Below are 25,577 nucleotides of genomic sequence, written 5' to 3' on the forward strand. Positions count from 1 at the left end.
GAATAGCAGTAGTCTGTGTGGCAGTTGATATGAGATCAGTCACTTATCCCTATGTTACAAGGGCAATTTTAGGAAAATATGAGTTGGTGAATTTTCTGACCCTTGCCTGCAGTATTGTACAACACATCATAGGGTCTGTTCTGCCTGTCACATTATAGCTGCTGTCCTTGGTACCTCATTCTGAAGAGCTGGCTGTGCTAGCACAGGCACAGTGAACACAAGCCATGAAGTTAGGAAACCTCTGACAACACAAAATCAGTGTCTAGTTATACTTCATATTGGCAGTTTATAAATGTAATAAAAATCAAATAGCTTGCTGGACCCCATACAATAAATGAAGTTTTAAAATGGTTTGCTGTATCTAAATTGTAATATTTCCTTGGAGTTATGGTATAAAGCACACATGTGCTTCAAATCTACCATTTACACAGCAAACGTTTTGGTTCTGTGACTAAATCTGGTCATGAGTGTTGTCAGTTCAGGCGCATGACAGCCTCTCACAAGATTTTAAAGTCAGCAATTAAAAAAGGGCATTCCTATGCAACGTTGGACTGAAGCTGTATTACACAGAATTGTAGACTCAGAGTAGGTAATTCTTCTACAACCTACTGTACTAAGCACAGGTTTTGTTTCTGGCTGGTGTACTTATGAATGCAGTTGATTTCCCAAGGGGAAAAACATCCTCCTGTATTCTGCCAAAGACAACCACAGGGCTCTGTGTTTGCTAGGAGTCGACACCAACTCGACGGCACACTTTACCTTTACCTAAGATTGCAACCTTAAACAGGAGTATGATCAGAAGTACTACATCTGGATAGTGGTTCCAGACATCCATAGTGAGTGAGTTCTGTACCTGCGCAGACCAGCTTTGGATAAGATTCGCTAGCTCCTCGCGATGCCTGCAACTGCAGGCTGCATGTGCCTGCAGTACCCTATAGCGGTGGTTAGGCGTCCTCCACAGCTTTCTGTTCTCTGCTGCCTTTATTTACTGAAACCCACATTTCACACGTGAATCTAGGAATTGCATATCCCTGAGCTATTTCTTTAACACTTGCATCTCCTCTTATTTTGACAGGCATTTGGGAATGCAAAGACAGCACACAATAACAACTCAAGTCGGTTTGGCAAGTTTATCCAAGTGAATTATCAGGAGACTGGCACTGTGCGTGGGTAAGTGGCAATGAGCAGTGACTAAAGGGCTTTAAGCATGGATAAGTTGCAGCTGTTGGCATTTGTACATGCATGGTGGGAATGTTGAACTTCCCATGTAAGTTTGGGCCCTCATTACTTGTCTGGGAAAGATGTGGGCATGTCGGACAAAACTGGCTTGTTGTAGGTATCTTTTGTTAAGGAAGCTTTAGCTTTCCACATTCTTCTCACCACAATGGCTTTTCTGTTTAATCACAAGGGAGATGCAAAGATAAACCTCTTGAGACTTGCATTCCTTTTATTTATTGATAAAAGAAATTGTTGAACAAAGTCCATCATCCACAAAAGTCAGCAGGAATCTTTCCCTGGACTTTGGCTGAAGTCTGGAGGGCACATAATATTCACAGCTACATGAGTCTGGGGCAAATATTTTGCCCAGTCTCCTAGAATTTAATGAAAGCAAACAAAGTAGCAACTTAAGAGGTTTGCCTTAAACCAGAAGCCAAGTTAGTCTAGATTTTCCACCTCTAAAAACCACTTTAATGTAAGAATGGAGGGCCAAACTAGATAATACTCCTATTGTGTAATTGGGACCTGTATGGCTGATTTCCTCCCCTAATATTGTGAGGACAAACATGACCATGTACCCCGCTCTGGGCTTCTTGGAGGAAGAGCGGGATATAAATGGAGGGGGGAAGGGTAAAAATAAAATAAATAAGTGATGGGGATGTGTGAACCAGGACCACCATGGTAGTTGGACTTTAATTGTTTATGCCCTGCAAAGTCCTGCTCTGGATCTTCGCACTTCCCTGCCAAACTAAGCTGGGGGTGGGGGCAGGGATTCCAGATCAGGACTTTGGCAGGAGCAAAGGGTCCCCAGTGGGTGCGATTATAAGAAAAATCAACCACACAGGCACCAGTCGTGCAAGAAGTATATTGTCCCATTTGGACCTTAGAAGCCAGTGTTTAATTGGCAGCATCCAGACTAGTTAGTCATTACTAATCACTATTGACATCAGTAAGACAAGTTAGTCAGGGCTAACTTAAGTAACATTAATTTCAAAGAGACTTAGTCTGGATGTTGTCCAGTGTCCTACTGTCCTTGGGATTCTAATCTCCAGTGTCTCATGCAAAACTCTCTGAACTCTTCTTGAGCCCTTTCAGTCTGTTAGCCCAAGAATGTTAAACTTGCTAAAACTGGGAGAGTTCTCATTCTACTACATTATTCTCAAAACACTTTTCAAGGTGTCAAATGTTCAGTTTCTGAATGTGTTAGAACCATTTGGAAACTTTTAGTTGCATTTAATTATCTAGTAAAACACACACACACACACACACACACACACACACACTGAGCAGTGCTATAAAAAATGGGGCATTGTTGCTCTGTGTTTCATTTCTTCTCTGCTTTAGTGTGAGAAGAAATGGTTTAAGACTGGGGCTTTTCCTTAGCACCAGTTGTTGTAAATTAACTATCTGCCTAGTAAACACACTGTTTTATAATATGTACTCATCTGTATCATGTTCCTTATGTGACTGAGTAGGTTGGAATGAGTTAAGCCAGCAGGATGTAAATATCCTCTTTCCAGTTACTGTGCTTGGGAGAGTCAGGCACACCGGTACTTGTTCTGCTGCCATATCCAGGACCATCAAAATGGCCTCCAGCTGTATTGGTTGAGTAAGCATTGGAATGAGAAGGTGGGGGAAGATAACTCAGCTTATCAACTAGAATATCATAATTCATAACTGCAAAGGCAAGTTTGGTGCTTCAGACTGTTGGCATAGAATGTATTGATGAGTCTTGTTGCAGTGTTGCAATTGACAAGTGAAGAAAATTCTCCTGGGAATGTTCCACTTTTACTGAAGGATGCTTTGTGCATTCAAGGAACTTGTGCTCCTGCAGTGCCTTCTGAGCAAGAGACTGCAAAGCACATTTTGCAAGCACACTCATCTGTTGCTCCCACTTAGGGAGTATTCCCTTGTATATTTCATACTATGTTTCTGGGACTATAGCTTGTAAGCATTTGGTATTGAGTTAAAGCCAAGAAGAAATCAGGCAAACTCTGTCATCCATGGCTAGCAGTCACCAGGTGCAGAGCAATCACCTTGGCTTTAGGCACTGCTGTGGAAAAGCAGTATAAAAACCTGAATGAATCGCTCTGGGGTCAGACTGTTTAGAGTTGATAGTGCCTTTTGTTTCTGTGTGTTTGCTTTTCTCACAAACTTTCAGTTGCCACCAAGGACGTGTCCATGAAGGTTTGCAAAAGGTTCATTTTACATAGGATTGCAGCCATGTGCCATCGATCTGGTGGGAAGGATGATTTTGTTCAACAGGCTTTGCTGAGCATAAGCAGAACAGTACCAATACAATACCAATACAATGAGACTGCCAAAAAAACCCACCTGTGAAAAAATGACTGAGAGACTGCCAAAAACATGTTTAATATTTCTTTCCAGTTATCAGTGTGCTCAACAAAGGAGATGTTAATTTGTAGCAAGCGAGGTTGAACACCAGTTCCTTAACAGATATATTGCTTCTGAAAATAGATCAGGAAAAATAACATGCACATCATTGCTCTGACAGCCTTAATCCCACAAGTACTAAGATTCATCAGGCAACCAGTACAAGCTGATTTGTGTTTTTGTGTATTGTGTTATATAGGTTTTTAGATTTTTAAATAGATTATTTTTATATTTAGTACTTTCTGCATTTTGTGTATTGTTATCACTATATTGTAAACTTCTTTGAGATTAAGCAGTATATAAATCGAATGATAAATAAAAATAAATGACTGGCAGAGTCATTCAGCATAATGTATGGAATTTATTATCAAACCTTTCCTTATTCATTCATTAAATACCTTTCTTATTGCCTTGCTCAGGTGCTGGTTGGAAATTTTGCTGCAGGGGAAAAGATGGGGGGAGCACAGGTTAAATAACTTAAGTTAAAGTAGTTAACTATTGCTAGGAGTTATCTGGTAATCTTAGTTTAAGAGGGATCTAGTTAATGTAACTATCAGCATTTCTCTGTGCAGTTGTCTCTCCACTATCATTTAGGAAGCTGAGTGTTTGACTTGCATGTTCAGGTTTTTTAATCAAATTGTAATCTTATGATACCATAATATTGATCTGGTTTTGTATAAAAATTAAATATGTGAAATACAGCACAAAACTCTCCCCATCTGTATGCAGTAGACTTCTGCTGCTTTTAAAAATACAAGATATATAAATAAAATTGCTTATGAAATACTGTTCCAAGCTTATATTTGTTTTTCCTCTAGAGCGTACGTAGAAAAATATCTACTGGAAAAATCCAGACTAGTCTATCAGGAACATAATGAGAGGTAAGTAATGAATAAAGCAATAAATATAAAGGGGAAATAAAGATGGGCAAACCAAAATAGCTATTAAAAATGTTAGTGTGTAATGTTTATACAGTTGTATGTGCATGCATTTTGGGGTTTTGAAAAAGAGGTTAACAAATAAGGCATGAGTAACACTGACAGCAATTCCTGTCATTACTTTACTATTTATTATTTCCAGGATTTGAAAAGCTATTGGGCAGAGAAACGTATTGCCTCCAGTGAATCCAGTTCACAGCTACTTTTCAGCATTTTTAGTATTAGTCCATTATAGGCATGATGTCAAATGCTAACATATTTCTATCAGCTATATGTATAATGTATATAAAATTATGTGGAATGGAATCTTTATTACAGTCATCGCCAGACAGAAATATAACACAATAAATAATAATCTACAGTAATTGTGATTTTACTTGTACTTTCTTACAGAACACAGTTTAATAATAATATGTATTGTGAACCCAGACCCAAATAAAGACAGGACATGGATAGTTGGAAGAAACTAGGGCCACTTTATTTGAATACATTACAAACTTGCAATGAGGAATAGAACTAAAGTGTGGGTATTCGCTTTGCGAGTCAATCTCATAATAGGTATGCCCACAGGAGGGTGAAGGACCAGGCTTTGATTCGGCTCAGAACCGGTCCAAACCTTATCTCTACCATGAGGTTATCCCTGACGAGGGGATGCATGCCAGCCCACCTCAACCCAGGTCGTGAGGCCCTGGGCGGCGTTTGCTGGCATGCGTCTGAGTGTGAGCAGATCCAGCCCGAGAGTCGTGAGATTACCAAGCCTTCCTCCGTATTCCCACTCACCATAACGGCCCTCCAGCCCAACACCATTACAAATTAACCTACCCTGACCCACATTCATCTACAAAGTGACCAAATAATCCAGTGACAACCTTAACAAAGTCAGTGAGAAGTAGGCGAAAAAAGGCCCCAAACATACTTGGCCCAAAAGGCAACCGGAATATCCCTCACTGAGTCAAGGGATAGGTGCCTGCCCACAGAGCAACTGAGAAGGAACCGAACAGAGCTGGCTGCTTATGCAGGCGCTCCTGTTATCTGATTGGTCCGCCCGCAACACGTGATGGGGGACCAGTATGGTGGCTTGCATGCCTGCTTCCTGGGCCAAGCTCACAACTCCGTTCCCCACTCACCCGCTATCACAGCTAATGCTACAAAAGGGGCGAGGAGCGGCTATACAACCAACCCTCATGACTTTTCCAATTTCCAATTAAAATAAAATTTAAGTTTGTCAAAAATTGTTCTCTAAAGTTTTTTAAATCATTTGGTTCAAGATACAGTCTGTCATAAATGCACAGGAAAGACTTCTTCAAAGTCTTCCAGTTTTGTGTGTTGTTTTACCTAACACTTAACCTGAATCCATGCTTTTCTTGGCTTCCCAAGCCTCTGAAAGCATTTGCAAATGTAGTTCAGTTCAGATACCATTCCAAGCCATGGTTTGCTCTAGTTTGGGGTGGGCAGTCTTGGCTCGCCAGCTGTTGCTGCACTACAACTCCCATCAACCCAGCTGCAATTTTGTAGTTGGGGATGATCGGAGTTGTAATTCAGCAACAGCTGGAGAGCAGTGTTCCCTCTAAGGCATGCATGTGTCTGCATGCTCACACATTTTTGATGTCCCCTCAGTTAATTATAGATCCCGCTCAGGTTGAATCACAAAGGCCTCACTCTGAATGCACACGTGCACACACTGCCTTGATACTGTTGCCCAGAACAAATCTCATCCTGCAGAAAGGTGAAAAAAATTAGAGAACCCTGCTGGAGAATCCAGGTTACCTATCCCTGCCAAGGTTTAGAATCCAAATCGTGGGCTGAGGTTCTGAACTGCAGACAAAGCATGGTTTTAGAGGGAGGGAGAGGTGTGTGTGTGTGTGTGTGTGTGTGTGTGTGTGTGTGTGTGTGTGTGTGTGTGTGTTGGAGACGAGCGCTTTTGTGATAGAATAATTTCTTACAACTTACTGTAGAAACAGCTTTGAGAACGTTTTTGTCAGAAAGCAGTGTATGATCTGCATTTGTTTTCTGTCTGCTCAGCAATCCTTTGTGTGATGTAGGCGCCTCTGGGGAATCTGTGGCCCTGAATAACTCATATCAATTTGGGCATCACACTTCAAACCAGGGTTCCTGATTATGGTTGCTGGCTGATATCAATCAGTGGTTTGTTCATTCAGGCATGACACCAAGCCATGTTTAAGCTGGCTTCACTGTGGTTTGACAGTGAAGCCAGTAATGTCTGAATCAAGCATGTGCCTTGGTGAAGTGTGTGCATGTGCCATGTTCCCCACCAACACCTCACTGGTTTTTGGTTACCCAAAAGTGGGTGTGTTTACCTCTTACCTTTTCTGCCTAGAGGGCATTAATGCAATCAGGTTGCATGCTGTTCGGAATGATCCTGATTTGTCATTCCTTTTCCTGTCCTTTTTATTTGTTACCAGGAACTACCATGTCTTTTATTACCTTCTGGCGGGAGCAAGTGAAGAAGAAAGATCATCTTTTCACCTTAAACAACCTGATGAATATCATTATCTTAATCAGGTGGGAATATGCAAGCAGATTTGTAGTGGGTGTTTGTATTTACCCTTGAAGCACTGAACTGTTCTTTCCTCATGGTGCAATTTAAAATTATTAGTATCATCTGTCTGCTTATGGATTTTATAACAGGATAAATTCATAGGTATTCATAATGCAACCCAAGTAAGGCAATGTTTCAAAGTACTCAGTTCTTCTTAAGTGGGCTACAGTAAAGAAATATATCATTTTGGGTTGCAGTTTTTTGAAACATTCATTTTCCAATCGAATATTAAAAGCGAATATCTTCTGAGATATTGTTTTTATCAACATTTCCACTCAAGAACAGATGTATTGGTTTATAGTATCTTGCACGGTTTTGTAATCCTCCTCTCTGATGGCATGATATTTTTGTACCTTAATACCTTAGAAGGCTAACCATACTTAGTCCATTAATCCTGGCTGTGTGCAAATAAATGGAATTCTATTGTGGGGATATTGTGCCCCATACTAACACTCTGTAACATTTCATATATTGTGTTCCCTTGTGGGGTTAAAGAGCACCTAATGCAATAGAATAGAGGTGGGAGAAAGGGCATGTTAATGATTCTGGCTGTGTTCCATTGAAATTAACTGTTGAACTTCCATATAATGGCAAAACTATATACAGCCAGCTCTGTGATTATATGGACATTGGTTTAATATTCAGCCTCATAAGTACTGAGTAACTGTATTGGGTAATTTAAATGGAGCACAAGAAAATATCAACCATTAGAAGAAGAACCTAAAGCACTGTTCCTATGTACAGGTTTGCCAGTGAGTTTTCTTCAGTGTGTTGATATATCTTTTAAAAAAATTAGTATTCTGCCTTGCAGTGGGCCAAGGGGATATAGACTCCTGCATATAATTGAGTAACTGAAATATAATTTACACGCACAGACACTGTTTTTGTTCAGTCTGAATTTTAAATACAGTAGCTGGAAGTTTTAAGTTTGATTTTCTTTCCTGTTAACGAAGAGATATATAGTCTGAAACAGCATATATTTCTATATCTCTTAAGGAAAAGGTATAGATATAGTCTGAAACAGTTCATGTGTGTTCAGCCAGTAGCTCTTGCACATTGCAAAAAACTCAACTGAATATCAAACCAATATAAGACTTGCAAGTAAATGAAATTAAAGCCCAGGGCCTATTCTTGTAAAGGTTTGTGAATATACTGTACAACATCTGTTGAGCTACTCCTAAAGTAAGGCAAAGCCTCGATATATTTGGGTGCAGTGTAGGATCAGCGTTTTGTGCATTTGGTTGTCTCAGATGGAGGGTGGGGGGTGATTGGGGAATACAGGCCTCCAAATTAGACTTTGAGAACTATTTAAAAGACCATTGGGCATTTTTGTAGGAAATAAATGTAACAGAAAAGTAGTAAAGAGTCATTGTCTAATGTCGGTTTGTCATTCAGCATAGATTAAACGAAGCAAAATCACATTTCTGTTAAATCAGAATTTAATATTCAGGCACATAAAAAGACTTAAAATTACAGTTGAACAAGACAAAAGCTTTGCTAGAAATTTGTTTGCTAGAAACCATTAAGTATGACAGATTAAATAATGCAGACTATTGCAAATTGTTAGTACATAAATATCTGTCAGGGCAATGGTAGCTTGGTGTGGGTGTGTAGAGTGTGCTGAACTTACTTATCTGTTTCCCAACTAGGGATGTGCACAAACTAGTTCGGTGCTCCTTTTATGGAGCGCGGAGCCAGTTCCTTTAAGGTCAAGGAGGGTGCATTGCATGCACGTGCATGCGCGTTGGTCACTTCCAGTATGATGCTGACCACAGCTGCAAGGAGGTACGCTGTAACCCCGTGTTAGCGTTTTTGGGGAGAGTGCCAGCAGGGGGGAAAGCAGCAGGGTAGATAAGGGCATCCTCCCTGCCCCTTAAAGGACCCTCCACCTCCTGGGAGTGCACGAACCAGTTCGTACACATCCCTATTCCCAACTCCTATTGTGCATCCATAAAACTGGAAGAGAATTGTAGAATCTCATAGGATTGTTGTGGGTAATGAAATGCAAAAGACTGAGTGCTGCAGAATTGTTAAAACTTCTTTTCTGCTTTGAGGGCATCTAATGATAAGACTTGGCATCAGACTAAAGCTTATTGAATATAACGACTTCAGTTGTGGAACAGATAATCTTCTTTTGTAATATGATGAAGTTGCATGACTTGCGTGTGCTCATATCAGATCTCATGAAAGAGAAAGAGGGTAGCAATCACTTAGTTAAATGGGAATGTCTGCTGCTGATGTTTGAATGCTCCAGTGATCTTCTCATGTTGAAGTAACATAATTGCACTGTCTTCCTGTCTGTAAAAGTAGGAAGAGATGGTTGTGTGTTGCTTGGAACGCTACTTACCCAGTCTGCCTTGCTTTCAGATGACAAAGAAACCTCCCAAACAGAGCTGGGATGACAGTTACTATGACTCTGAGCCGGTCAGTACAAGTACAACCATCCATTCTGGCTTGCTGGTGACAGCATTTCACTCACTCTGACTTTGCTCCAAGATATAGGGCCAATGCAAAACAAATTTTATTTGACTCAGAGCTGCCCACAATGTGTGTGTGTGTGTTCCTATAAGAATTGGTTGGATGGTTCCTGTGCTTATATATCATTTTTGGGCATTTTTTTTGTAGTAAGATTTCTTTTGATCAATTAGGTGCTTAGCTGACATAATTATGGATATGGGACATGGCAAAAAGCATGTATGTGGTATATGTGACAGTTTTTATTTATGAACACATTTTCCTCAGTCAAATTTTGCTTGAAGTAACTATTCAAAGGAATACCTGATGTAAAAAGGAGTGCCCTGAGGGAGTGATTAACAAACCTAACACTCATGCATTCTTATTGGCTTAAGGCCTACACAACATAAGGCCCAGGGGCTGGATTGGCCTGCGAAGCCTTTTGCTGACTTGCTGCTAGGAATATCCTGCTTCAGCAGCACCCCAGAAAAGCAGAGAGTCCCTCTTTGGGTCAGTTCCCTCTTCTTCAAGGGGTCCATTCTCTCTAAAGCTGCCCAACAGCACCATCATATGCATGTTTACTCAGAAATATTCCCACAGTATTCTCAGTGAGGCTTACACCTAAGTAAGCATGCCTAGGATTGCAACCAGATAGCAAGAGCAATTTAGGTAGAGAAGAAGTCTTGATATTTTGGGGGGAGCTGGCATGCAATCCATGTGCCCCAGTGACTGAGCAGGGACAGAGCTTATTTTCTTCCCACTGTCCTTAGTTAAAATTGTGGGTTCCTTGATGAGGAGAAAAGATCCACAAGTAACCAATAGTTGCTTTCATTAATACTTTTAACAATTTTTAATATAATAATCCTCTGAAAATTGATTTCAGCCTCTGAACAACCACATCGTGGTGTGTTCCAGCCCACTAGAGTATTTGAGATATGCACCCAAGGTTTACGTGGACTACACCAGTGTAATCAGGAGATTTTTCCTTGGGCTTTGAGAAATAGACATTTTAATTTCAATGCAGATACCAATTAGAAGTTCAGTTAGAGTAATATTACTGTATGTGTGTGCTTTTAAAAAAAGTTAAATAGCAGCTGGGTTTGCCCTTCTGTGATCAGGCAAGAGAGGTGGGGTCTTTGGAGGGGAGTGTGTGGGCTCCCCACACACATTGGTCTGTAAACACTATTTTAAAGTGTTTTAAAGGGTGGTGGGGGTGGGAATCTTCCATTGGTGTCATTGAGAGTTTTACATTTACATTTATATCCTGCTCTTCCTCCAAGGAGCCCAGAGTGGTGTACTACGTACTTGAGTTTCTCCTCACAACAGACCTGTGGAGTAGGTTAGGCTGAGAGAGAAGTGACCGGCCCAGAATCACTCAGCTAGTATCATGGCTGAATGGGGATTTGAACTCGGGTCTCCCCGGTCCTAGTCCAGCACTCTAACCACTACATCACGCTGGCTCTTTTTTGTGTGTGTCTTTTGGTTTCAAATAGGGTTAGAGTGGACTGACTTGGATAACGACTGCAGGGGCAAAAGGTTAAAGCCCCAACCACGCTTCCTCTGGTCCTGATCTGGCTGCTATTTAACCTTTTAAAAAAGTGTTTTAAATAATAAGTGTCACCTGAAAGGAAGTAGCTTACCACCATGGTTATTTGAAAAAATAAATGGTCAGGCAGAGAAAATGATTTTTTCCTCTTGTATGAAGTCAGATGGTTAGATACGGATTTGAAATGTGCTTTTTGTCAATTGTACAGGCTTAGTATAATTCCATTTTTATCCTACTTCAGAAAGCATGATTATTCTAATTGCATGTTAACAATTCTGACTTGGATTTGTTGTTTTCCCATTCATGTAACCAAAGCAAAATTATGCCTCGAATGTTTTGATTGTAAGAAAATGTTCACAAATAGGATCTGAGTTGCTATAATTTTACTTAATTTCTTAACTCTATTGTGAGTCTTATTGCTGCTTATTTAAAAACTGCAAGTATCAAATTATTTAATGCTGAGAAAGAAAATCTTGAACATTCAGTTCTAGGTTTCTGGAACTGACTTTCTGATTTTTTGCAGAAAACCATTGCTAGATAAAATATTTCTCTCTGCTTGGCTGATGCAATCATTTTATGCTTTGATAAAATGAGTTAAAAAGAGTGATGTGGGGAACATATCTGTCTTGAGCAGTTGAAGTCTTATATACCCCCCCCCTTTTTTTTTTGGCCTTACAAACTGGATTGAATCTTTAGGACTGTGATTAAGGTGGCTACCCTTCAGATGTTAGCACTACACTAGTAAATGCTCACCCACTCCTAACTGATGTGCTTAATCTCTTCTGCAAAGGGTCTCTTTCTGCACCCCTACAGGCTATGTTTCTGTCCCCCTAAAAGCTCTTCTATATAGAGATCTGTTCTTCTTTCCCTCTTATTTGTATCCCTACTTCTCACATTGGGTTAGGACTTGGCTCTCTACCTGTGGTATCTTTCTTTTATTTCATGCAATTTTCTTGTCGCATCCTGGAGACACTCTTCTCTTTCTGTGCTCCTAATCAATTTGTTCCTATCTCTATTCTTGCCATGCAGAAAGGAGACTCCTAACATTTGACCGCTTACCAGCTCTGTTCTTGCAGGTTGCTGAATGGGATGTCCATAGAGTAAAGATCAAATACATTAGTTTCCTTTTTGCCTTTTATTTCAATATTGTAGTCTGCATAAACATATCTCTCTAAAAATTTTATAAAATTGACAGGGCAACATTTTAAAATGGCTAGAGTCCTAATGCGGGAGTGGAAGCATGGGTTTTGGCTCTGTAGTGAGACATTGTTTTTAAAGAGAGTTTTAGAAACTAGTATATCTGGATCATGATCCGTTGCACTCATAAGAGTGGGGTTCTGCACCTGCGCAGGACCATTCAGGCAGAATTGACTAGCTCCTCGAAGCACTTAGCCCTGCCCTTGCACGTGGTGCGTTTCCTCAATTTGGGCGGGCTAGCGTTTTCTCCTCAGTTCTTTTCTGACTGCCATTGTGTAGGCACCTCAGACAGTTAGCTCCTTGCACTGGAACACTCTGTGTTGAAAAAGTACAATAATAGTTTAGTTTATTATGTATGACTTGAACAAGACCAGACAATTCTTACTCTAAATATTCTCAACTTTGTCAAAATGAACAAGCGGTTTATTTGGTTATAACCTTGGATTGGACTTGGACTTTAATTCACACATTTGAGTATTGTTTCCCCTTATTTCTCTACCATTATGGATAAGAAAAAGACTGTTAAACACTGTGTTGACTGCAACACTAAACTCCCATCAGCAGATGATCATGATTTGTGTTTGGGGGAAGAACCACTTCCACCTGTAAGGTTTGTTTAACTTTCTCTCATCAAACAAGAAAAAATAGAGCTCTATGGCTGAGAGCTGCCCTTTATGATGAAGCAATCCCAATACCTGGCAATCCCAATACCAGTGCGAAGATCTCCTTTTGACACTCCCTTGCCCTTGACATCGGGTATGGTGTCGAAGTCGACATCGAGCACGAAGCCGAAGTTGGGGACTGCCGCTGCACAGTCTTAATCCTCGACTCGAGCTTCCGCAGCAGCTTCTACCAGCACAGTGAAACTCCCTCCAGATTCCAAAGCCGTCTTCAGATTCTTCCCATCATAAAAGGCATAAGTCCCAGCATCTGGGCTCTGATGCGGGAGAGGTGTCTCCACACAAGAAACATCAGGATAAGATTACACGGGCTACCACTGAGGAGGCTTCCACCATATCCCAGGCCAATCCTTCCCCGACAACGTTCCATTCAGCGCCAACGACTCCCCAATCTCGCCCTTTGACTCCAGAAGTCGTGATCCTAGATTGTCCCATCACCAAAAGCTCAACATCGACCTTGACATCTAGAGTGGTACTGACCATGGCATCATCTACCCAGTGTTGAGAACATTCTCTCTTGCCAGCGAGGACACCGATACAGTCACCTTCATGGCAGCCCACCAGACTCCACAGGCTTCGTGTCCCTCACTGGTTTCCTTCAGCATCAGTGTGGAGCACGATGACATAGAAGCCACTTTGGGACCGAGTTGATGTCCAGTGACAAACTTGCTAGACTCTAGCCAAAGTACACCTTGAGCTTGACCTTCTACGGCTTTTTGAGCCATGGTCTCGATGCCAAGGAAGATGGCATGACTTTCTCGATATTGAAGTCACCAGGTGCTTCTGCCTTTCAGTCCTTCGATTCGGTGGCTTAGCAGCCTTCAACACTGCAGCCTTCTAGTCCACACGTCTGGAGGGCAGCCAGAGAATATCTCCACACAAGGCTTGAATCATGAAGGGGGTTGAGGAGATGCAGCGCAAACGCACTTACTTTCCCCTGGACTTCCATCAGACTATCAAAACTATAAACTTTGGAGGGCTCACTGTCAACTGTTGAGGTTGATGGTTCCGATGGCTATGCTTCCGGATCTGCCTGCTTCAACCAAGACTTTAATTTCGACATCAACTCAGGTCACCCCGTTGCCTCCGCCGGCTCCTTCAGTGACATTGACACAGGTTACCCCTCCGATTTCATGTTTATTTACGGTCATAGACCAAAATTTATCCCTCCAATTTTGGAGACTGACATGGTAGCAAAGTGTCCTGTCTTGCATCTCCACTCAGAGCATGGAGGGACCTCGACCTCCAAAAGAGCCAACCAATGCAGACTGTAGTCCTTGACACAACTTCCTCCACCACTTAAACAGTGACTAAAAAGAAGGTCCCTTTCCCTTCTGGACCTTGAACCGTGGTACTGACAGAAGACTATGAATCTGATTCATCTACATCTTCAACTTTGAGTTCATCCGACCATCCTGATGATCTGCCTCTCAAAGTGGTACCCTTCGATAACATTTTGCCAAATGAAGAAATGCATGCACACCACTGACAAATCTCTGAAATGGCAATGATGTTCGGACTAGAACTAAAAAAACCCTCTAGACGTGGAAGATCCTGTCTACAAATCCTTCAGTTCCAATGCCTCAACCCAGCCTGTTCACCTTCCCATACTGCCAGTTATATCCAAGGTGGCTAAATCTCCTTGGCAAACTCAACAAACTTCTGTCCCGATCTCCAAGCGTCTGCAGAATTTATATAGAATTTATATAGAATTCAAGAAGAGGAAGATGATTTTCTCTTAAAACACACCCCCACCCCAATTCAGTGGTTTGTGGAGGATTGTGCATCTTTCTCCAAATCTGGGAGGAGACACACTACTCCAGGGGACAAAGGTGCACAAATTGGATATCTTGGGGCATAACGTTTATTCCACTTCATGCCTGGTGGTGAAAATAGCTAATTATACTACCTGCTTTGCTAAATACACCCATTCCCTCTGAGATGGTCTCTTCCAGGAGCAAGCCAATCTCTCGCCAGAAGAGCTCCTGGCAAAATTTAATGACAGTCACATCAAAGTGACTCTCCTCACTCAGCAACATTTATCTAATGCTAAACACTTGGCAGAAACTGAGTCTTGAACCCTAGCTGATGCTATTGCATTGAGGATACACGCCTCACTCCACTCCATTGCCCTGCAGTCAGACATGAGAGACAGAATGGAAAATTTGCCCTTCGATGGGAAGGGTCTTTTCTGTGAGACAGCAGACTCTACTATGAAGTCCATCAAGAAATCAAAATCCCCAGCAAAAACCATTTTGCACCTGCCAAATCGTACAATCCTAAGTACCACCAGTATGGCCGATGGCAGTACTCTTATAAGGAGACAGACGTGAGACTTCTGCAAGCCTTACCAACACTTTGGAAGAAAGCCTTTCAACCAAAGATCTAGGGCCTCGCAGGGCCAAAGTCCTAAACCTGCTGACTCCAACAACCAGCATCTTTGATCAGGGGTAAGTCCACCGATTCACCTCAACCAAGAGTCTCTACCATTGACTTCTCTCCAAACAACCAGCCTAGCCGCCTCCAACATCAGGCAGGTAAATCATGCCTTCGCATGGCGCAACGTAACATCAGACTGTTGGGTCCTTCGCATAGTCCAAATGGGCTATGCCATCAAGTTTGAGACCCTTCTGGCCATCAGTGGGGTCATGTGCATCCCCATTACTGATGAAGGAAGTTCAGACTCTCTTGGACAAGGTGGCAATATCGTCTGTTCAGTGGGCAGATCAGTGGGCTTTACTCCTGCTACATCCAGGTCCCCAAACGAGACAGGGCACTAAGACCAACCATGGACCTGTGGAGGCTGAACCATTATGTGGATGTGCGCAAGTTTCACATGGCAACATTGCAGAGTATCCTTCTCCATGGGGAGGAATGGTTTGCAATGTTGGATCAATCTCCAATACCTCCACCCGTTGTTTCGGGCCTGGGGTACTCCTGAGATCGACCTGTTTGCTACGCTTGCGAATAGAAAGTGCCCCCAGTACTGCATCGGCCATGGCTCCAGAAGGGGATGCTTTCCAGTTCAAATGGGGTCGAAGGTTTCTATGCATTTTCCCTGCCCTACCCTCTGTTGAACAGAATCCTGGTGAAAATCCTTCAGGAATCTGCAAACTGCATCGTGATTGCTCCATGGTGGCCCTAGCATCCATGGTTTCAGCAAGCACTGTCAAAAGGACTCCACAGGCATCTCCCACAATGCGAGGAGCTTCTCCTGCAAGAAAATAGAAGGCTCTGCCATCCCAACCTCTGAACTTAACTGTTTGGAGGATAGGCTCCTGAAGGAGATCATCCTCAATGACAGAAAGAAATCCACTTATTTCAACTACAACAGCAAGTGTAGTTGTACAGGTTAAGACTTTATGCTCAGAAACACGGCTTCCTGTCTCATAAGGCTACATCAAATCTCTGAAGCACCATAACCTGGCCAGTGTTTCCATCAAGGTGCACCTGGCAGCTATTTCTGGTTGCCATCCCGGATGGGATGGGAAAACTGTCTTCTTTCATCCAGACTCATAGAGATTCCTTAAGGGGTTAAACAACCTTTACCTGCTTATCTGGCGACCCATTGAGTAATGGAGCCTATCCCTCGTCCTATCAGCCCTGATGGAGCCTCCATTTGAGCCCATGGCTCCGTCACTTTCTAAATTAGTAACTGTAAATACGGCCTTTTTGTTAGCCATAAGATTGGCTTGTCGTGTCAGTGAGCTAAATGCTCTTTGAACAGATGTCCCCTATGCTAAGTTTCATGAGGACAGAGTGGTGCTTCGCTTGGACCCCGAATTCAGGCCTAAAGTAATCACTGACTTCCATATTAATAGTGACATAGTTTTACCTACCTTCGTCTTGAACCCCACGGTGCCTCTTGAGCACTCGTTGCATTCTCTGGATGTGAGATGTGCTCTCCTCTTCTTCCCAAGTCCTATAGAAAGACAAAAAGGCTTTTTTGTAAGTTACAAAGCTAAAGTGAAAGGCTACCAAATATCAAGACAGATTCTCCCACTGGATCGTGGAGTTGATATTTCTGGCTTACAAGCACCAAAATGTGGACCCTCCTAAAATCACACTGGCCTATTCTACTAAGGCTTATGCTACTTCTGCTGCCCATATGGCAGGAATCAAGCTCAGATATCTGCACTGCAGAAACCTGGTCTTTTGAGCATACCTTTGTAAAGCATTATGCATTGGATCTTCTCTCTGCAGCTCAGGCCAGTTTCAGGAGGGGTGTGCTCAAAAGGGTCTTACCTTAGCATACTATGCCCACCTCCAGACTGACAGCTCATTAGTCATGTACTCTTATGAGTGCAGTGGATCACGATCCAGATAAACAGGTTGCTCACCTGTAACTATTGATCTGGTAGTGATCCATTGCAGTCATACGACTCTCCCACTGGCCCCACTGCAGTATGCGAAGTGACAGTAGGTATATCTGCAGATTAAAGAGACACTACTCACCTTGTTGAAATGTACACTGCTTCCATACAACGTTTGTATTCCAATGTCAGTCCTCCAGGAACTGAGGATAAAACACCAGCCTGCCCAAACGGAGGAAATACACCATGTGCAACTGGCAGGGCTCAGGGCTTTGAGGAGCTTTGAGGCGCAGAACCCACTCTTATGACTGCAGCGGATCACTACCAGATCAATAGCTACAAGTGAGCAATCTCTTTTTGCCCTAGCACTGCCAGACTTTTCTTGAGGGAATTAAAATGAGTTTTGCACTTAGAACCTTTCTTCTGCTTCCAGAAGAGAACACTTGGGAAGTTTTATCTAGGTAGACAAATCTAGTTTTATTTATTAGCACTCAATCAATTTCTTAATCCTTTGCAAATGTAACCTATGGATGCAGGCAGCAGATAACTCAGTTTTTTTAAAAAAAGAATCTGCTTTATACAAAAGAATAAAGTTTCACAAAGTAGGCAGCCTAGGATTCAGACTACTGTAGTTCAGATGCTTGTGTGGAGATTGATGTTTCATAGTAGAGGGAAGCCTGAACCATGAAAGTAGTCCTAGGAGAAAGTCTTACAGTGATTCAGGAGGTGATGGCTTTGCGGAGAGGAGTGTACTGGTAGTTTTCTACCTACTCTATCTTCCAGCAGCAGAGCACTAGTATTTAGCACTAGTGTTTGGAAGGGTGGACCATGCCTATAGTTCCAGATGTGTTGACTGAAAGCAGCTACCAATGTTCAAGAGATGGCAAGTATCTTATAGGGGGACTGGTTGCTTTCTCCCTTCTGCTAAGTGAATGCTTAATCTTTTTGTTAAATACGTTTGTTCCCCGCTAGGGTTTCTCATATCGGCTTTCTGCTCTGGCTCTCCTAGGTCCTTTATTAAGCTTCTGCTCCTTGCCCTAGATCTTTGTCTGCCTTTGCTGCTGCTATTACTTGTCATTATGATTGCATTTTGACACATGGTACAAGGAGAGGATGTGAAAGTGGACTGAGGATTCAGCTGATTATTAAACTTCTGCTAGTAAGACCTGTAGCATGCAGAGTTGTACTGTGTGGTTTGTAGCATTCTTCTACCTCCACATCTCCCACCATTTCTAATAATCACCCCTTGCATTTGGCCTTAGCAGGACTGCTTCTCCGTTGAAGGGGAAGATCTGAAGCATGACTTCGAACGTTTGCAGCTTGCTATGGAGATGGTAGGCTTCCTTCCCAAGACTCGCAAACAGTGAGTTAACTTTCCATTTAGTAGTGCATTTTATACTAAGAGCTGGTCTTGAATATACTCCAGCTGGGGTGCATGTTTGCTTGCAACTCACCATATACTGCTTCACCTGACTTTTTCACATTGAATGGGTTACCGAGCACTCCCAAGAGTTGTTCCCATCAGCAAATCAGGTCAAGCATTTACTTCACTGCACCAAAGGGTCTGTGTATTGTCTCTGAGAATTACTATTGTTTAGTTAAGAACATTTTGATTAAATGTATTGTAATTTGCCCAGAGCCTCTGGTCTAAAAATCCAAACACCATAAACAAATTAAAGTTTTCAATTATTCCTACAACTATAATAGTTCAATAGGTGAAATGAGGAGCCAGCTAACTAAATGGTTAATTGTACTTTTCATCAAGCCAGTACACTGTTAATTGCTGTAGTTAAAAATTCATAACACATGTCCATAACAACGTATGAAATACATTGGACATGATTGAAATGCATGTGTGTCTTTCATATCATTTGTCTCTTTGTAAGCTCCATCTGAACATCATATCTAACAGATTCTGGGTGAACAGGGAAAGCTGAAGTGTATTCTTAGGAATAGTACTGTGATTTTTATATATATATATATATATATATATATATATATATATATATATATGACTAATTGCTGACATCTAATGTATTGTTTCTACACGACAAGATAACATAACGTATGAAATGTTGTTTAATAAAAGATGAAGGTGGTACAGAAGTGTTGAGCTAATTAATGTCTAGTTAGCATATTGATGAGCTCAATTTCATTGCTTGCACTACCTTTTAAGAGAAAACTGAGAGAAATGTGTTCTTCTTACGTTCTTAGGATTTTTTCCCTGTTGTCAGCAATACTCCACTTGGGTAATATCTGTTACAAAAAGAAAACATACCGAGATGATTCCATAGACATCTGTAACCCAGAAGTATTGCCTACTGTCTCAGAGCTACTGGAGGTGAGCCATTGCACTTGTAGTTGTCCAGTTGTTCCTTTTTTGCTTCTGCGAGTCCAACATTTTTTAATTTTTGAAGAATATAGTTTATTATGAGCATAACTGTTGGTTTTGGTGCTCCACTTCATCACAAGTGTTGAGGCTTAACAGGGTTCAGAACATGTGCAAGTACATCTAGCAGCTTGTAGCACTTTTCTCCTGCCTTGCTACGTGGTAGTATATGTGAAGCTTAGTGACATTAGTTATTTAGATAGAAGATATATTTATGCCTTCATCAGCCAAAAAGAAATGTTAATTTAGGATAGTGATTTTGAAACTCTGCCATGGTAAGCCCCTCACTTGAGGGTGAAGGCTGTCAAATCTATAAAACTGAGAGGACAGAAGAAAATAAAGAGGCCATCATTTTAAGACCAAGCTGTAGGCTCTAAAGGTGCTGCAAAAAGAGATAATTGTCTATAGTGGTATACAGTAATCACAATAAAGATGTTTAAAACAATAGAATTAACACATAAAATGGGGAAAACCAATAGGAAGAAACAAAAAACAAAAACTAGGGTGCTACAAAGGCATGAAGAAATAAGTAGATGGTCATACTTGGAATCTAAATACCAACAATGAAGGGGCCAGGCAGACTCAGAGTTTTAGAAGTGTGGTGCCACAGCAGAGAAGGCACTGTTTCTAGTTGCTACGTGCCTCAACTCAGAAGGATAAACTTGGAGAAGAATCCCCAAATCAGTGTTTCTAAGAACTCAGCTCATTTTATGTTGGGGAAGGGAATAGATCCCATGATAGCATGACTCCCCAAAATGTGAAGGTTAATTATGAGTCAGCATATAGGTATCTCTGATGGGGCTTTTCTGTTACTGCTTCGAGACTCTGGAACAGGAGTGTAGCTATAACTTATTATTATTTTCTCATTCGTGTTATATTGTTGTATTGCTGGTCTATGACCAAAATAAAGTTTTACTTACTTACTTAGAACCGAACAGATGGATTCAAAGAACCTGGGCACCCCCAGGTCCTGAGGGCCCCCAGCTCCACCCCTCCCTTCATTATCTCCCTCACTCCAAGGGGCCGCCAGGGAGAGGGGCAAACCTGGGCCCCCTCTCCCCTAGCTACATCCCTGCTCTGGAATGCTCTCTCTCCTGAAATAAGAACTTTCCCGTCTCTGACAACTTTTTAAAAGTTTCTAAAGACACATTTTTTCACCCAAGCTTTTTAACTAGTCTTGTGGTTTTAAATTGTGTTAAGGTTTTACATAGAAAGCTGCGATATACTGAGTTAGACCATTGGTCTATTTAGCTCAGTATTGTCTTCAGAGACTTGCAGCAGCTTCGGCAAGGTTGCAGGCAGGAATCTCTCTCAGCCCTATTTTGGAGAAGCCATTGAGGGAACTTGGAACCTATATGCTCTTCCGAGAGCGGCTCCATCCCCTGAGGGGAATATCTTACAGTGCTCACACTTCTAGTCTCCCATTCACATGCAACCAGGGCAGACCTTGCTTAGCTAAGGGGACAAGTCATGCTTGCTTCCACAAGACCAGCTCTTTTCTCCAGACATAATTTTTGTTTTAATTTTATGTTGCTGTAAACTGTCCAGAGATGGAAGTTTGGGTTGATGTACAAATAAAATATTAAATAGATAAATGGGGTACTTGAAGGAAACTTAATATAAAAGCGCATTAACTCAGTCAGTGGTGAGTTAATGTTAACTCAGGAGTGCATCAGATCAGCTTCATTTCTGTTTCCTTATTCAAGATGAACTGATATAATGTGCTTTTCCATAATAAATTCACTGCAATCGTATACTTACTTTGAAGCGCATTTCATTGACATAATTGGAGCTTCCGAATAAACATGAAATTAAAGGGTTGTGGTTTTTTTGTAACCTTGTATGTTAATGTTCAGTCTGATCTAGTTTCTTTCGTAGATAAATTTAGACTCAGTGCCACATATAGATAGTCATAAAACATGAGATCATGTTTCAATCTCAGTGGATATCAAGGTTCATTTATTGATGTTTTTAAGGCTGCTTCTCATGTTACAGTTGTAATAGGTACACCATATAATGTGCCTGCTAAAGCTAAGACTTTACTTACTTACTTTGTTTATAAATACCACCCAAACTTTCGTCTCTGGGCGGTTAACATTAAACATATGCACCTGAAACTAAAATACATTTCGTGTATTTTCTTTTGTGGTGTTTTTTCAGTCTTGGGGTGATATAGAGTCAGGAACTGATGCAGCATAGTGGGATTTGAACAGTAGAATAGCCTCAGGATTAGTGTGTTAAAGAGAACAGCAGTTTGTACTAGGGTTAATCCAGGACATACTAGCTGGAATAAAAATCAGGAGGATGCCCAGAGGTCAAATTAGAGGCCAGGAACTAGCACTAATCACAGCATGGAAGGAAAACCCAATAAAGCATGTGTGAGGTCAGAGCAAGGTTCTGGTTGGAAGAGGATTTTTTTTTTAAATTCATGGGAACTTGGCAGTGTTAATATTGTCAGGAGAAAATGTGTTAGCTAAATATCACTCTAATCAACATAATATATTTGGGTTTATGTAAGTCTGTAGATGTTAAGTGAAGTCTTGAGTCACTTCAGGTTAATGGATAGTACTATTATTAATATATCATAAAGTATTGGGTCACAAAGTAACCTTTCCCTGAAAAATAATGGAAATGGAAATTGAATCCAGCATTCTTAGTCAAGGAAGTTGAGAATGTCTCTAATTTACTATTTTGTAGTAATTTTTTGTAGTAGACTGAGGAATATATTTATTAGTTTAACTTGGTACAAATATATTCCCTTGAGAATCCCCTATATTCTTATTCCTACATAGTTTGTTATCCTTGTCTCTCCTGCAAGCCAAGGCAACTGGTTTTCCTGAATAAAAGCTGTTAAATATATGTGTAGAAATTTCTTTATACGGATAGATATCAAATATGTGGTCTGGTAGAGTTTTATAACATCTTCAGACTCTACTGATAGTAGGCTTTTGATCTGGCTACTTCAGTTCCATTTTATTGCTGGATTTTGGAGGACATCTTAGGAAAGGCTGACTAGTTTATTTTAATCAGTTATTTGTCGTGTAATATTAACAAATACATGACAATATTATACTAAACTTATATTTAATAAGATTTAATTTTAATAAGATTTAATATTCAGGTTAAATATTAAACTTGAAAATTCACAGAAAGTGTCCCATTGCAAAGCATCATATTGTCACATGAGGAATGTAACACTTTTAATTGAGATTTTTAGCCCAGAAAAAGACCAGGGCAGGTAACAATGTTGAATCCACACACAGAGTATCCTCTTAAACTAGAAAACTTATCAAAAATTGAATCCCATATCTACTTTTTAATTTCTTCTTCTAAAAAATAAATTCAACTTAAAAGGTCTTGCAAGGCTTCTGATGTTCAAACTTTAGAGAATCTCCAGAGAAATTGAATTCCACAGTCATGGGTTAAGGGTTCTGCTGGATCGCATCATAGCCCAAGTTCAGCATCCTGTTTCCAGCAATAGCTTGGCAGGGTATCTCCAAGAAGCCCACAACCGCCCTGAGCCATTTTGGAGGGGCGGTATACAAATCAAATAAATAATAAATAAACCAGCCTGGCCATTAAACAGGCTGAAAACAAGAGCCCAACTCTGTGCTTTGTACCCTAGCAACTGCCTGGGTTTGAGAAACGTTATGTATTTAAACTTAGAGGTTCTATATATTGGTTAATGGTAACTGATGACAGTACCCTTTCATGAAAATCCCCCTTTTAAAGCTGTCTGCCATCTCCACATCATAATGCCTCAGTCTTCCTTGCTGTGTGCACATGGTGCATAGATTAATGTTGTCAAGAGAGCATATATTCTGTCTTGGAACACATGGGATATAGATGGTGTTTTGCTCTCTTAGTTCATATTGAGCAGTTATTAGATCCCAGCTGCCAGCATGAAGATCCTTGAAACAGAAGGGAAATCTATTCTCAGCTCTCAAGTTAGTTTGAGAGCACAAATTAGCAAGGCTACTTGTATGTAATGCACAATATGCACCTTATTCCTGTTGTAGAACTCAATTTTGTATAACTATTGTATCCTCCAAACTACTATACTATGACTTTTAAAACACAGACCATATCCAACAGACACTTTCATTAAGAAATCAGGGTCTATTGAATTAAGTGTCAGCTGTTGATGTTCTCATGGCATAGCCCTTCCTTAACGAGTGAGTAACTTGTTATCCTACAGAGTTGCTGCCTTGTGCCATAAGTATAGCAAAGTGCCCCGAAAAAGCAGCCCCATATCTCCATGTATACAAGTTAGTCCCAAACGCTCCTCACTATTTAGTCCTTGGTATCTGTGCAGGAGATAGTCTGTAGTGGCCCAACACCTTAAATATCAGGCCTGGGCAGGTGAATGAGGTATTTGGATAGTTTGTGCTATTCTAGATTGCAGATGTGGGGTGTGGGGACCGACGCTTTAGAATACATCCCCATTAAAAAAATAATATATCTGCAAGTAACAAGCTAGCATATCTGGGAGATAGAGCTTGCAGCCCAGCATTTTCCTGAATGATAGCTTTCCTAAAGGCAGAGAAGCATTAGATTTTGATCCCGACTTGAATTGGTGAAGTCCATACTCCCACCTGTACTTGTGTAGACCAGACCTAGTGCTTAATGTTGAACACACATCTGAATTTGATATTTTATGGATATTGAATACAGCCAGATATTTGGATTGAATTCCTCCCTATGTTTGATTCCAGCAATCATGGACAAATCATTTGCAGTTCAGCCCTTCTTCCCTACATTGGGGAAAACAGAATGGCAGCACAAAGCTTCTTTATTCATAGCCACTTTAAGAACTGTGAGCTGTTGATATACTGTAAGGAAACACACTTGAATATTTCAGATAAGTGTTGAGAGCTGTTATTTGGGCTGGCAGAGGTTTAAAGCGCTTTAATTTGGAAAGCTGAGATTGCAAAGGGTACATCTGTCAAATTGTCATTTAAAAATAACCAAGTCTTATACAGCAAAGGAGCCATCTCAACAAAATGCTGCCAGACGGGTTTAGTTTATTCCTTACAATAGCAAATGTTGGTGATTGCGCACCACTTTCATGGACCTGAGATTTCATCCACATGTCATCACTTTAGGTTTTATTTTGCGCCATTGCTTCATCTGTTCTACAACAGAAATTTATGTCTGTGATTGGAATGTTATTTACTGGTAAAATATTTTGCATGCTCGATAGGCAAAAGTGTGCTGCAGAGAGATTTCAAAATAGGAGTGCTGTTTTGTGCATGTGCATGGGTTGAAAAGCATCTTGCTGCTAGCTTCAGTGTTTGTTCAAATGGAAATGAAAGGAGAGGGCAGGAAAGGAACATGCACTGGAGCTCCCTCCAGAAAGTGGTACGATACAGTTGTAATCACTGTTCCCTCTAGTGTGTGCATGTGTGTGTGCTCGCAAGTTTTTTGATGTCTGCTCAGTTTTAGATCCTGCTCAGGTTGAATCAGGAAGACCGCATTTCTGAATGCATGTGCACACATGCTGCCTTGATACTTCCACCCAGAACAGAACTCATTCCGCACACAGATTAAAAATTAGAGGGGCCACTGGTTGTAATGCAGTACAATTAGGAGAAGTAGATAGATGCACCTTCTTGGGTTTGCTGTCAGCTTTAGCTCTAGCTATCTTTGCATATCTGCCTCCTTTCTCCTGCTGAGAAGAGTTGGTTTTGCAGTAGTGAACATGAATTGTTGTCTTGGCTTGTCAGGGTCTGCTCTAGTTTGCATTTGGATGGGTGACTGTATTTGAGCCCTGTCAGCTGTAAGATATGGGGCCATAACTTGAAAGTAGAGCATCTATTAGAAGGTCCCAGATTCAATGTCTGGCATCTCCAAGTAGGGCTGGGAGAGACTCATGCCGGAAAGCTTAG

General features: G+C 41.1%; 1 protein-coding gene across 10 annotated transcripts in view; it reads left to right on the forward strand.

Annotated features, from left to right (window-relative positions):
* Positions 1-25,577, forward strand: part of MYO9A (myosin IXA) — a 168,766-nt gene that overhangs the window by 44,191 nt on the left and 98,998 nt on the right. For 5 of the 10 annotated variants that reach the window (XM_053271838.1, XM_053271840.1, XM_053271841.1 and 2 more), the window contains exons 3-8: positions 1,076-1,170; positions 4,431-4,493; positions 6,974-7,073; positions 9,478-9,534; positions 18,563-18,663; positions 19,515-19,641. In XM_053271838.1, coding sequence (XP_053127813.1) covers positions 1,076-1,170; positions 4,431-4,493; positions 6,974-7,073; positions 9,478-9,534; positions 18,563-18,663; positions 19,515-19,641 — 543 coding nt within the window. The remainder of the gene's footprint in view (positions 1-1,075; positions 1,171-4,430; positions 4,494-6,973; positions 7,074-9,477; positions 9,535-18,562; positions 18,664-19,514; positions 19,642-25,577) is intronic. The other 5 variants (XM_053271839.1, XM_053271848.1, XM_053271846.1 and 2 more) reach the window with 3 other exon arrangements.

This window comes from Hemicordylus capensis, chromosome 10 (genome assembly GCF_027244095.1).
Source record: "Hemicordylus capensis ecotype Gifberg chromosome 10, rHemCap1.1.pri, whole genome shotgun sequence".
NCBI classification, from domain to species: domain Eukaryota; kingdom Metazoa; phylum Chordata; class Lepidosauria; order Squamata; family Cordylidae; genus Hemicordylus; species Hemicordylus capensis.